This window comes from Onthophagus taurus, unplaced genomic scaffold (assembly GCF_036711975.1).
Source record: "Onthophagus taurus isolate NC unplaced genomic scaffold, IU_Otau_3.0 ScKx7SY_15, whole genome shotgun sequence".
NCBI lineage: Eukaryota > Metazoa > Arthropoda > Insecta > Coleoptera > Scarabaeidae > Onthophagus > Onthophagus taurus.
Window position 1 is genome coordinate 5369226 of NW_027248940.1, and position 14739 is coordinate 5383964.

At 34.1% G+C, this 14739-nt stretch overlaps 1 protein-coding gene across 1 annotated transcript; it reads left to right on the forward strand.

Moving 5' to 3' along the window:
* The first annotated feature begins 5748 nt into the window (after positions 1-5748).
* On the forward strand, positions 5749-10640 carry LOC139432443 (uncharacterized). The gene is made up of 3 exons (XM_071200971.1): positions 5749-6177; positions 7318-9891; positions 9942-10640. The coding sequence occupies exons 1-3, from the start codon at positions 5749-5751 to the stop codon at positions 10638-10640; spliced, it is 3702 nt and encodes a 1233-aa protein (XP_071057072.1).
* Positions 10641-14739: the final 4099 nt, after the last annotated feature.

Genomic DNA, 14739 nt, shown 5'->3' on the forward strand with positions numbered 1-14739 from the left:
TCATGATATTACCTTTAATCTCACGATTTGACATGTACTTCTCACGATTTTATTACAAAAATAATATAATAATTAGAGTTAATAAAATCAAAGTAAAATCGGCGTTTTCAACTCGAATTTTAGGTTACTGTAAATTTCTCTATTAGTTAAGAAATTACTTAAACTATAGTCCCTAGATTTACAAAGTACCACGGTGGTCGCCATTTTGGCTCAAAAGTCACGCGGGAAATTTAAAACTATTTCGTTTTGTTGATAAAATTACGCCAAATTTCCTTTCTTTTTTTCTCGTGGTACTCTGAAGAGTCGAAAGCCGTTCTTACTGCTATTTTTGCAACTCCACGACGGCATTATTTTTGTAAATAAGTGGTAACATGCACTGACCAAGGTTTGTAAAGCGTATTGTACCAGGTTGGCCAGACTCAACCTTTTCAACGTACGAAAATATTCCCCCCCTTAGATGCCCTCATCGTGACGTCACCAGATCCAGCCGCAATACACCGTAATACGATTTCTGTTTTTTTCATTGTCATTTCGGTTATTTTATATTATAAAATAGTTTTTTTTTGTTTATTACTGATTTTTATTGTTGAAAATTTATAATTAGTGTTAAGAAACTTTTTAATAATTTCAATACCAAGGTAATTATTTACAGATAAGCTATGATTTATTATAACCCCGCATCAAAATTTGTAATTTTAGATGCCTGTTTCATGTGCAATTAAAAATTGTCGTTCGAATTATGTTATATCAACAGTTATTGGTTTAAATATATCGTTTTTTAACATACCCAAAGAGGAAGACGTTCGGAAACTATGGCTGATTAAATGTAAAGAGGAAGTTAATGTTACAACAGCAAGGGTGTCTTCATTACATTTTCGTCCTGAAGATTTTGAACGCGACCTACATGCGGAACTGTTGCAATTGAAACGTAGGCGGCTTCTAAAGAAGACAGCTATACCCACTTTAAACTTGGGAGCATCTCAAGACGACGTTTCAAATATCTGCGAATACCTTGATCCATCTACATCATTGTTAAATATTTCAAAAGAACCATTATCAAAGGGAAATGATGTAAACTGTTTATTAAAATCCAGTGTAGCATGTCAAACTGAAGATATGATAACAACTGATGACACAATAAATGAATTGAAACGAAAAATATGTGAATTAGCAGAGAAAAATTATGTTTTGGAAAGAAAGTTACGTAGGAAGGATGTTCTCATAAAGACAATTAGGCGTCAAAACTGTTTTTTAAATGGAAAAGTACAACGTCTTATGAAACATGTTACACAAAAGGATTCTAAAGAAATAAACAACATTTTAAAAAATAAAATACAACATATATTTACACCAAAGCAAGTAGAAAAAGTTATCCATAACAAACGGATTGTAAAATGGGGTAAAGAAGATATTACAAACGCATTCACTCTTAGATATCTTAGTCAACGATGCTATCAGTATTTACGGATTCATTTAAATTATCCCCTACCAGGTTAATTTATTATTTTTACTTGTTTACTTTTATTCAATAATTTTATTGATATCAATTTATTTTATTTATGTTAGGTATATCAACGCTAAAATCTTGGGCTTCAAAAATTAATATGAGACAGGGTATTTTACATCACATGCTACTTTTTCTATCTGTGGCTGGAAGAGGGTACAGTGATCAAGAAAGGCTTGTTGTTTTGTCATTTGACGAAATGAAAGTTGCAGAACTGTATGAGTATGATAGGAAATATGATCAAATTATTGGTCCACATTCACAAATGCAGGTTGTGAACGCCAGGGGACTGTTTGGATCTTGGCAGCAGCCAATTTTTGCCGGTTTTGATACAAGAATGACTGGTACTTTGTTATTAACATTAATTAATAAACTGCATGATATTGGTTTTGAGGTGATTGCATGTGTGTCTGATTGTGGACCCTCAAATCTTGGTTTGTGGAGAGAGTTAGGTATTACACACGAATCCTCATATACAGTACATCCAACAACTACAAAAAAGATTTATTTTTTTGCGGATGCACCTCACCTTTTAAAATGAATTAGGAATTGGTTGATAGATTCAGAATTTACAATAAATGACATTACAATAAACAAAACATACTTAGAAAAACTTATAAACGAATGCAACACAGAAGTTAGCAGTTGTTTTAAATTAACAATAGATCACATCACTTTTGAAGGCGCTAGAAGGCAGAATGTCAAGTTAGCATCGCAGCTCTTATCGCATACCACAGCTACAGCATTAATTCATTATCACTCTAATCAACAAGCATCTGCGCTTAGCAACTTCATTAGTCTTGTAAACAATTGGTTCGATATTATGAATTCTTATATTCCCGACCATAGCATTTTGTTGAAATGTGGCTATGGTAAACACCTAAATTTACAAAATGAGATTTTAAATGAAATGTACGACACAATTGGCAAAATGAAATATAAGAATAAAAGATCACTCCAAACATTTCAAAAAGGTGTGCTAATGTCCATTAATTCTTTAAAAGCCCTATATGAAGATTAAAAAACCGATTATGGTATTGAATATCTTTTAACCCATAGACTTAATCAAGACGTGTTAGAAAATCTTTTTTCTCAACTTCGCACCAGAGGTGGATTAAATGATCTAACAAAAACTAACAGCATTTTAACGCAAATTTAATCGGTTAATAGGTGATGTAAAATAAAAAATTCGTATCTCAAGAACTGATTGAGATATCAAAGTGAAATAAAGTGCATTGTAAAGCAAATTTAATCTATATTTATTATTTTAAATATCAATATCTTAAAAACTAACAGAAGTATCATAACGAGATAAAAATTATTTTAACGCAAATTTTATCTAGTGTTGGTATACCAAAAATAATTATTTTGATTTCCTAAATCTCGTGGTTATGATGCTTTGAATAAAATTTTTCCCGCAACATGAATTAGGATGGTGTAAAATAAAAAATTCGTATTTCAAGTACTAGTTAAGATATCAAAGTGAAATAAAGTGCACTTTAAAGAAAATTTAATCTATTTATATTATTTCAAATGTAAACATTTAATTTTCGTTAATTTCGATGTAGTAATTTTTTTGGTTTGCACCCTGTTAATAAATAAAATCAACAGTCTGTTAGTAAATGGTTATAGGTATATAAAGTATTTTTTTATTTCGAATCATTAAACTGTACCTCATAAAAATCGATTTAATCGTTCTTAATTCCATTCCATTAAGGACAATTTCTTTAAAAACAACTCGATCGTTTGATTCACATTCATTTTGCTTTTAAACAGAGTTTAAACAAGATGTGGGTTAAAACCTTAGGTTTTTTAAAAGTGGAACATTTTTTTGATCAAATTCACGCATCTCCACTTCAACCAGTTTATAAAAACAGGATCATATTAAATATTATTTTAACTTTAATCTGGATTATTTATCCCATCATACAAAAATTTATGGGTAAGTCTTCGATAAAAAAAATCTAGACTTAATTGTAATAATATTTTTTTAAGATACTCATACAGATCTTTATTCATATTTGTTCGACGTGTTCGCCTTTATAATGTACACAAATTTGGTACTGGTAACTTTATTAATTAGTAACAAACGGGGCAAAATGATAAACCTAATGAATGATTTAAGCGATTTTAATCGATTTGGAGTTCCAACCCAGGTTCGTTTTATCGATAATTTCGTTAAATACGGTTTCAAATATGTTTATTATCTCACACCGTACTCATATACAATTCTATGGAATGCAATGTTGTTAAGGAAAAAATGTTTTAATAACACTCGAAACACCTGTTATTTATATTTGGGATATTATATGCCGTATAAACGCCAACCGTGGTTTGAAGGATTTTTGGTTGTACGGGAAATGTTTTTCTTCGTTGCAGTTTTGAATTTGATTATAGGGGCGATAGCTTTGATTGCGTACTCGTTTGAATTGATTATAATTCGTTTAAAACATATTACTTTGTTAATAAATCAAATTAAATTTAAAATTGGGGATAAAGAAAACGTACAACTGCGCCGAGTTTTGCAGTATCATCAAGAAATTTTTAGATTGTTTAATTTTGTTTATAAAGTTTATGGAAAACTAATTGTGCTACAACGAATTTGTAGTGTTGGGTTCATTATTTTAGTTGCTTCAGCGTTTGCTTTGGTTAGTATTTAATTGTGTTATTTAAATTATTTATCATTTGTATCATATTTTTAAGCGATTCGATATATTTGTTTTTTGTGTCATGATCTCATGCTTATTATCTTTGATGATATTTAATTCAATTGGACAACGTATTATTGATGCGGTAAATAATTAAATATACTACGAGATAAGAAATTAATCTTTTTAATTTTAGAACGTTTCTTTAACTGAGGCTATTTATGACATGAATTGGTATGATGCGGATGTTAAACTTAAAAAGGACGTTTTGGTTTTCTTGTGTTTAAGTCAACTCACTTTTAACATCAAATTCGGGATGTTGGGTGTTGTGTCTTATCCTTCAATGACTGGGGTAAAATAATATAAAAAAATATTTGGAGAAAAATTAACATAATTTTATTGCAGGATCTTAGAAAATGTTATGCTTGGTTTAGAACAATTTCTACTTTGATTTCAAAAAAGAAATTTTAATCACCATTTAAAAATTTAATATTAAAAGAATTGTTGGATATAAATTTAAATTAATAAATGTTTAATTTTAAACTCATCTTCTTCTTCTTTATCATGACATACATCTTTATTATGACGCTATAGCCCAAATCGAGTCTTGTTCTCCTCACTGTTGCGGCTCCAAGCTCTTCACTCACGATATCGCCTGTCATTTACTTTGAATCAGGAGTTTGCTATTATACGAAACATTTTTTGATTAAAAGAATAATTTTATATGAATTGCTTTAATTTAAATTTAAATTAAACGAGTAATTTAAATTTAAATTAAAGCAATTCATGTGAAATTATTGACTTATTTTTCTGTTAATAATTAAAGCAGGAGTATAAAATGACGTTTTTTGAAAAAATTGTTTCAATAATAGATATTTATGTACCAAGTCAGCAAAGTAATTTTTTATCGAACGAGTCTGAGTTTGCGAGTCGAGCGAGCGAAGCGAGTAACGGGCGAGTTCGATTCTACACAATCGCTGATTGTGCACCTCCTATTTGATCAAATGCCGATCTTAATAAGGTTGAAATAAATTATATGTCTGTAAGTATATGTATACGAATGTGCAACATGGCATTAACAACACAATACAATATCACTTTTATTAAAAAACAGTAAACCAAATTTTTCAAAAAATACAACCTATTTTTACAAAAATAGAAAAGTAGAACAACGATATTGGAGAAATCTGCAACGAAATACCACCAATTGGAAATCTGTAATTATCGGCCGTTGAGTCGATAAAGCAGTGAACACGATTAGATGACAGTAAGAAAAGAAGAAGTCCAGAAGAAGTCGTTGAGAACAGTAGTGAAAAAAGATTGTTTTATTTTAAAGTATAATAGAAAGAATGTGATGATGTTTTAAAATGAATAAAGGTTAATAAAGAAATATAAACAAACATGGTCCTTCGAGAAGCCGGATATATCGGTAAACTGGTTGAAAAAACTGAAAATTAAGAAAAAATCCACGTTGGGCGTGACACGGCTGAATCCACCATTTTGACGACAAAAGTTTATAAAAACGAGTAAGTGAGTGCTGAATCCCTCTTTGTTTTTATCTGATCCCTGTTCCTAACCTTTTGATTACGATTTACGATGGCTGATTTGAACGGTTTAATTAGAACTCGCTCGGTCACAAAATCTGCATTGACTAGATTTGAGAACTATGTAGCAAAATTCATAGAAAATAATGGTTGTATGGCTGAATTAAAAGCAAGACAAGTAAGAGCTCAACTATTGCTGAATGAGTTTGAGGAAGTACAGTTGAAGATTGAATTGATTGATGGTGACTCGAATTACGAACAAGATCGTGTAGCATTCGAAGAAAGGTTTTATCGAATAATGTCCGAATGTGAAAGGCTCTTGGAAAGGGAGAATATTACTACTGAATTGGATACCAGGATTTCGGAGTCTGCAACAAATGCCATTACTGATGATTTTATACGACTACCAACCTTGAATTTGCAAACGTATGATGGTTCATATGAAAACTGGCAAAGTTTTAAGGACACTTTTGAGGCCACGGTAGGGCAAAATCCAAAATTGAGCAAGGTTCAAAGGTTTAGATATTTACAAGGGTGTTTAATTGGTAAGGCTGCTGAAACTATCCAGTCAATCCAAGTGTCGAATGATGGGTTTGATGTTGCTTGGCAAATTCTGTGTGATCGTTTTGATAATAAAAAACTTTCTATTCTCGCACATGTAAAATCAATTGTCGATATACCAACACTGCATAAAGAAGATAGTATTCTGTTGAGGAGGTTGTATGACACATATCTGAAACATTTCCGAGCTCTTAAAGCACTTGGTGAACCTGTGGATTCCTGGGGAACATTGTTGATATACTTAATTATATCTGAATTGGATAACTTTTTGAAACAAAGATGTTTGTTGCTAGAGACTATAACGAGCAAATCAGATCAACAGAATAAAAATATTAACAATAAAAATTATAAAACTGCTACTACGCATCTATCGAATACGAGAAAGTTGTGCTGTTACTACTGTGAAAGGGATCATACTATTTTCAAATGTAAAGATTTTCTGGCATTTAACATAAATAAAAGAAGAGATGAGGCAAGGAGGTTAAATTTGTGTTTTTTATGTTTGGGAAGACAGCATCGATATATTGACTGTAAGGCAAGAAACTGTTCTAAATGTGGTGCGAAACATAATGTACTTCTGCACTTTGAGTGGAAAGCTTCTGAAGCCAATAATACTTCAGAAGTAACTGGACACACACAGCAACACGCCGATGGTCAGGTATTGTTATGTACAGCAATGATTCTGATAGAAGACTGTTTTGGTAATAAGGTAAGAGCACGAGCGCTTCTGGATAGTGGCTCTACTGCAAATTATTTAACTGAATCTCTGACAAGAAAACTTAGATTGAAAACTGAAGAAAAATTGGTAAAAATTTCTGGAGTTAACGGTTCATCATCCTGGGGGAAGAATATTGCAACAACGACAGTTGCTTCAGAAAGAGGAAAATTTGCAACGACTTTATCTTTTCTCATTCAATCTCTCACTCAATCATTAGTAAAATTACTGAGAACATTCCCGCTGTGAAGCTATGTACATCTGAATTCAAACTACCAGGGGATGTTCATTTGGCTGATCCTAGATTTTTTATTTAGAAAGATAGACATTTTGTTGGGTGCACAGATATTTTATGAGTTAATTCTGGACGGGCAGATTAAATTAGATACGATTACATTGAGAGAATCTCACTTCGGATGGTTAGTCACCGGAACACTGCCCACGGTGAACCATGTAACATGTCACCAAACGTTTCACAATGTCAACAACATAGAGATTTCTGTCGAGAAATGGTGGGAGATGGATGATGCAGGGGAAGAAACGGATTTTAGTTTGGAGGAGTTGGAGTGCGAAAAGAGTTTTAAAGATTCAACACGAAGAAACAAGGATGGTAGATTTATTGTTAAATACCCAACTGGTCATGATTTTGTTTTGGGAGACAGTCTTAGCATGGCAATAAAAAGATTTCGTAATTTGGAACGAAGGTTAGAGGAAAATCCTACTCTGAAGACTGAATATTGTCAATTTTTGCAAGAATATGAAGACGCTGATCACATGTCAAGAGTTGATGAACTGCATGAGGAAACACTGATGCCAATTAAAGATGATTTGAAAGGAGAGGCTTACTATATACCACATCATGCAGTACATAAGATGGACAGTTCTACCACCAAAATAAGGGTAGTATTTGATGCTAGTGCTAAGAGCAGTAACGGATTGTCACTAAATGACATCTTAATGAATGGTCCAGTGATTCAAAGCGAATTATTTGCTATACTATTAAGATTTAGAGAATATAATATTGTGTTGTCTGCGGATGTAGAGCAGATGTTTCGACAGGTATTAGTAAGTGAAGAGCAACGAGATTGGCAAAGGATTCTGTGGAGAAAAAATATGAATGACAAAATAGGAATATTTAAATTGAATACTGTTACTTATGGCTTGAAGCCTGCCACTTATCTGACGACTAGATGCATTAATGCTATCGCTTCTGAATTCAAAGAAGTCTATCCAATGGCTTCTGATCTAATACTGAAAAATATGTATGTCGATGATATCACCTTTGGAGCTAACAGCATGCCTGAAGCTTTAAAGCTCAAGACTGAAATCAATGATATTCTAGAGAATGGTTTTTTCGAGCTGAGAAAGTGGCGAAGTAATTGTTCCCAGCTATTGAATGATTCTGGACACAGCAAATTGAACGATAAACATTTCATTAAAGATAATTCTGAAATAAAGACTTTGGGTTTGGTTTGGGATTCGCAAGAAGACGTATTGAAGTTCTCAATCAACTTACATCTGAACTCGAATAATAAAGTAACTAAAAGAATGGCACTATCATTGATTTCTAGAATCTTTGACCCCTTGGGCATAGTTGGTCCGATAACTGTTAAGGCTAAACTTTTTATGCAGGGTTTGTGGTCGTTGAGCTTGGATTGGGATGATCCTTTACCGGGAACAATGCAAAACGAATTTGCTGAACTCACTGAAGATTTGAAGCAAATCAGCAGCATTGCTATTCCTCGCAACACGATTGCTGAAAATTGTACTCTTTTAGAGATTCATGGATTTTGTGATGCTAGTTTAAAGGCGTATGGTGCTGCGATTTATTTACGTTCTAAGGATCACTCAGATAAGGTCAAAATGGAGTTACTCTGTTCAAAATCAAGAGTTGCACCTTTAAAAAAATGTACGCTTCCCAGACTTGAGTTGTGTGGTGCTGTGTTACTTGCTACTTTGGTCAAGGTCGTTTCTGAAGAATTGTCTTCCAGAGTTGCTAGAGTATGCTTGTGGACTGATTCCTCAATTGTTGTCTACTGGATAAGATCTGATTATAAGAAATTCAAACCTTTTGTTGCAAATAGAATTCAAAGAATTCAATCACTTACAAAATGTGAAATGTGGAATCATATTGCAGGTACTGATAACCCTGCTGATATTCTTTCTCGAGGTGCCTCAGCATCAAATTTAAAGCTTTCTACCTGGTTTACTGGTCCTCATAGATTTAAAATGAATGAGCTAAATTGGCCAAATACTGCAGTGAAGATATCTGATGACAATGAGTTGTGTGAAGTAAAAAGGATATCGATGATAACGCTTTTATGTTCCGACAGTAGGTTTGATGTTTTGGAAAAATTTTCGAATTTAAGAACGTTGATACGAGTAATTGCATGGTGCAGGAGATTTGTGAATAAGTGCAATAAATCAATAAAGGTAAACGCACCTTCTTTAACTGCTGATGAGGTTACTGATGCATTTGATGTTGTTTTGAAGTTGATCCAGTGGGGCGATTTTCGCCAGGAGATAGAGTGTTTAACGAAATATGGTACGATTAATAAAAGAAGTAAGATTTTGGGACGGGATCCACTTTTGGACAGGCATAGACTTTTAAGAGTGGGGGGACGCTTAAGAAACTCAAGGTACACTTTTGACAAAAGACACCCAATCATTTTGCCGAAGAGTCATTTTGTAACAAGGCTGATAATAAAGGCTGAACATCTGAAGTACATGCATTTAGGAGCACAGGGATTATTAGCTAGTCTACGAGAAAAATACTGGCCTGTGTCTGGTTTGGCAACTGTCAAGGGAGTGCTCAGGAATTGTCACGTGTGCTTTAAATTCAATCCCGGAAGAGAGTTTAGCTTGAAAATGGCGGATTTGCCTTACGAACGAATAAAAGATTCTAGACCGTTTAAATTTGTAAATGTCGATTTTGCCGGACCTTTTGTTATAAAGGAGTCGAAATTTAGAAACAAACCTCTTCATCTAAGGCTGTTCATCTGGAGCTGGTCAGCGATTTAACGTCTGAGATGTTTTTGAACTGTTTTAAACGATTTGTGGGTAGACGTGGTGTTCCTGCTAGCATATATTCTGATAATGCCACGAATTTTGTTGCAGCTAATAAGGATTTGCAATCATTTTTTAATCGGAGTAAAGATTGGTCAGAAGATGTACAAGACTATTTAATGGAGAACAATGTAATGTGGCGATTCATGCCTGCACGTACTCCTCACTTCGGTGGATTACATGAAAGTGCAGTAAAATCCATGAAAAATCATTTAAAAAAGATACTATCTGCTAGTTTAACAATAGAAGCTATGACAACTGTTCTGTGCCAAATAGAATCAATTTTGAACTCCCGTCCTTTGTACCCAATGTCCAATGATCCTAATGACCTGTCAGCACTCACACCGGGACATTTCCTCATTGGAGAATCACTTACTGCTTTACCACAATCTGCGGAACCTCAACCTCCAAAAAGTGCTCTAAACATTTTTAAGTTATTACAACACCAAATCCAAATGTTTTGGAAAATCTGGTCTAAGGAGTACCTGTGCACATTGCAAACGCGAGCTAAATGGAAGAAGAATGGAAATAATGCTAACCAAAGGGTTCGATGTGGGAATTTAGTACTCTTGAGAGAGGAAAACGTTCCTCGACAGTGTTAGCGACTAGGACGCATCCATGAATTACATCCTGGAAAAGATGGTGCCATTCGAGTTGTCTCTGTTAAGACATCGAATGGAATTGTAACAAGAGGGATTGGAAAGGTATGTCCACTTCCCCCGGAGCAGCAACCTTTCGCGCCCCTGGAGGATGGAGAAATCTGCAACGAAATACCACCAATTGGAAATCTGTAATTATCGGCCGTTGAGTCGATAAAGCAGTGAACACGATTAGATGACAGCAAGAAAAGAAGAAGTCCAGAAGAAGTCGTTGAGAACAGTAGTGAAAAAAGATTGTTTTATTTTAAAGTATAATAGAAAGAATGTGATGATGTTTTAAAATGAATAAAGGTTAATAAAGAAATATAAACAGATATGAAGATATTGTAACTTATCAATATTATATGACATGCGACAAACGATTTCACACGTAAGAGAGATATCGAGCTAACCTGGTGTCCGCGATTATTGTGATATTTTAGTTGATTTACATCGTCAGATATTTTAAAACTGGTAACTAATGGTTCATTAGTCGCTCTTTTCAACTGATGGCGTTTTTAGTGTGGCATTACTTGCGAATTAAGTATTATTTTTGATATTTGAGTTTCAAAACGACTATTCTCAGCGTGGTGTGGGTGGTCCAGCTATGAAACCGGTTTAAGTTTATATTGCATTGTTTACATAAGCGACAATGTCGAGAGGTCAAGGTGCGATTGCAGGTTTAAAACTGTTGACATCCATCAACGATGAAGTTAAGAAATCTATGAGTGACTTTAATAGTCGCCTACTATCCGTGCAAAAAGTCAACGCCCCTCACTTTAGAGATCGATATCTTCGTAACCGCTCGATGGAAAAGATTGCGATGAAGTTTATTGTAACATTTCTGCGTATCACATGTTAATTTTCACTCATTTTGTTTATTATTAAAGCGTAATAGCCTTTATTTGGGTTTAATATTTATATATATATATTTTTTAAATTTAATTAATATTTTAAGTTTAATGCGTATAGCTCACCTTAATGTGAGGTCATTATTGATTAGTTTTGCCGATTTTTCACGGCTGGTGTCTCAGGGGGATTTTGACTTGTTCCTGCTCTGCGAAACCTGGTTGAATGATGATGTTGCATCTGATATAATTGCCATTGATGGTTATAATTTAATTAGAGCTGATAGGGGGACTAGAGGGGGAGGTGTTGCATGTTATATTAGACGGAGGTTCAATTATAATATAATTCCTTGCACTCGACAGACAACTTATGAGCAGCTTTGGTTTGGTCTTGAAATGGGAAAAAAGAATTATTGTTTTGGTGTTATTTATCGTCCACCATCGGGAAGTTGCAATACGTTTTTGAAAGAATTTGATTCAACATTATCAGAATTGGTTCCTTTATTTGATGAAGTGATGTGCATGGGTGATGTTAACATTGATATGTTATCGGTTGACGATTTGACGGTTGGGAGATTTAATGATTTATTATTGTCATTTGAATTGGTTCAATTGGTAGATGAACCAACTAGAATTTCTCCACCGCACGAGAGTTTACTTGATTTAATTGTGTGCTCTGGGGTATGTCGTCTATCGAATATTACCCTCAGTTCGGTTGCAGGTTTATCCGATCATGAAATGATTTCTTACACTTTGAATACTAACAAGGAACCCGTGCGACCAATTTTCAGAGCACTGCGGGATTACTCGGGGTTTGATCTTGCTACATTTAGATGTGCTCTTGAAAGTTTACCTTTATGGGAGATTTACGATATTGATAATGTATATGATAAGGTTTCTCATTTTTCTAATTTAATTACATCAATATTTGATTGGTTTGCAACTACTAAAATTCTCCGTTTCTCAAAGCTCCGTGGTCGACGGATAATCTAAAACTTATGATGAGTATGAGAGATTCTGCTATGAGACGATTCAAACGTACCCGTAATCCTGAACATTTTAATTATTACAAGCAATTGCGTAACCTCACCAATACGGCAGTTATTAATGAAAAGAAGTCGTACATTAATACTAGAATTCGGGCAACTAATCGGAATGAACTTTGGAAAGTGTTTAAAACTCTGAATATTCACTCGAAATCCAAAACTAACAGTGTCCCCGATTACCTCAAACGCGTTAATGATATTAATAATCATTTTGTCAATTCTATTCCTGCTGTTGCACCCGATGTAAATCTTATCAATCGGTACATGACTTCGCGCCATAAAAATTTTACAACTGAATTTGATTTCTGTCTTGTGGACGATATGGAGATTGAAAATGTTATATTCTCAATCACGTCTAATTCAGCCGGATCAGATAAAATTGATATTAAAATGATACAGTTTTCTTGTCCGGTTATAATTCCATATATTACCCATATCATTAATTTCTGTTTGATGAATGGTGTCTTTCCCGAGGCCTGGAAACAAGCAATTGTTGTACAAATTCCTAAGAAACCTCAGCCCAAAGCTCTAAATGACTTAAGACCTATAAGTTTGTTATCAGTTGTATCTAAAATTCTGGAGAAAGTGGTAGCAAAACAGGTCATTACGTACTTGGAAGGGTTAGATGTTTTGGGAGACACGCAGTCAGGCTTTCGGTTGGCGCACAGCTGTGCTACTGCATTGACTCTCATAGTTGATGACATTCTACAGGCAGCAGACAATAATAAAATAAGTATTTTAGTTTTGTTAGATTACAGCAAAGCTTTCGATACTGTCAACCATGATCTGCTTGCATCCATTTTATATCACATTGGCTTTAATAGAAACGTTTTAAATTTTTTTAAATCCTATGTTTTCGGTAGACAGCAATGTGTGGGTATTGATTGCGAATTCTCTTCATATAGGAGTGTTAATTTGGGAGTCCCGCAGGGCTCAGTATTGGGTCCGGTATTGTTTTCTATTTATACCCATAATATTACGCAATGTGTTGCTCATACGAACATACATAGATATGCTGACGATACCCAGTTATATCACTCCTTTGCACTTCATGATGCTCTACAAGAAACTAATAAAATTAATGACGATCTGAAGTCATTGGATAAATTCTCAAGGAATCACTCTTTAATTATAAATCCCTCCAAGTCCGTCGCTATTATTTTTGCAAGATCACAAGTCCGAACGCAACTTAAAAATGAACTTAATTTGGTTATGGGAAATAGGAAAATTGAGTTCTGCGATAATGCTCGCGACTTGGGACTTATATTAGATTCTGATTTGAGATTTGAGCAGCATGTAGGAAAATGCATTAGAGCAGCTTTTGCTAATCTAAAGAGACTGTACGGTAGCAGATCAGTTCTCGATCGAGCTAACCGTATAATGTTATGTGATGCCCTGGTTTTGTCGCATTTTAGATATGGTAGCGTGGTGTATGGCCCTTGTTTATCTGCGACTGTCGCTGCAAGGATACAAAGAGTCCAAAATGCGTGTGTGAGGTTTGTGTGTGGTTTGCGAAGGCGCGATCATGTATCGTCCAAGCTGGGTGAAATTGAATGGTTGAATATGGTTAATCGTCGAAAATTGGGATACGCTATGTTCTGTCGAAGAATTATCGAATCTAAGAAACCATTTTATTTATATAGTAGGATCGAATTCCGTAGAGATGCTCATACTGTCAATTTGCGAAATACAAATTTGATTGCACCTCCGATACATAGAACTACTCTGTATGAAAGATCTTTCTCATATCAGATATCAAAAATATGGAACGGTCTCCCGGTTGGTCCCTATTGCAGCTTAGCTACTTTTAGAAGTCGTTATCGAAACCATCTATTGCAGAGTCAGGGCGTAGAGCACGTGTAGCGAGCGGAAGTCGCCCTGTGACGCGGCATTATTTTGTTTTGTTTAAATTCCCATAAAATTTTATTTTGATAAGTGAAGCTCAGGTCAAGTGGAAGAACAGATCATACATCTCAGGATGGATGACCTGAACTTCGCCTTTTGCCCATTTTTTTTTTTTTCTATTATAGGTATTTTCTATTTGTTTTTTTTTGTAACTATCTTTATGTTTTAATTGTAATTATATTATCTTTTTTGTATTTGTATTTGTATGGGCAATAAAGTCATTATTATTATTATTAAAATTTGGAAATTTTCGGGTCCGCGATT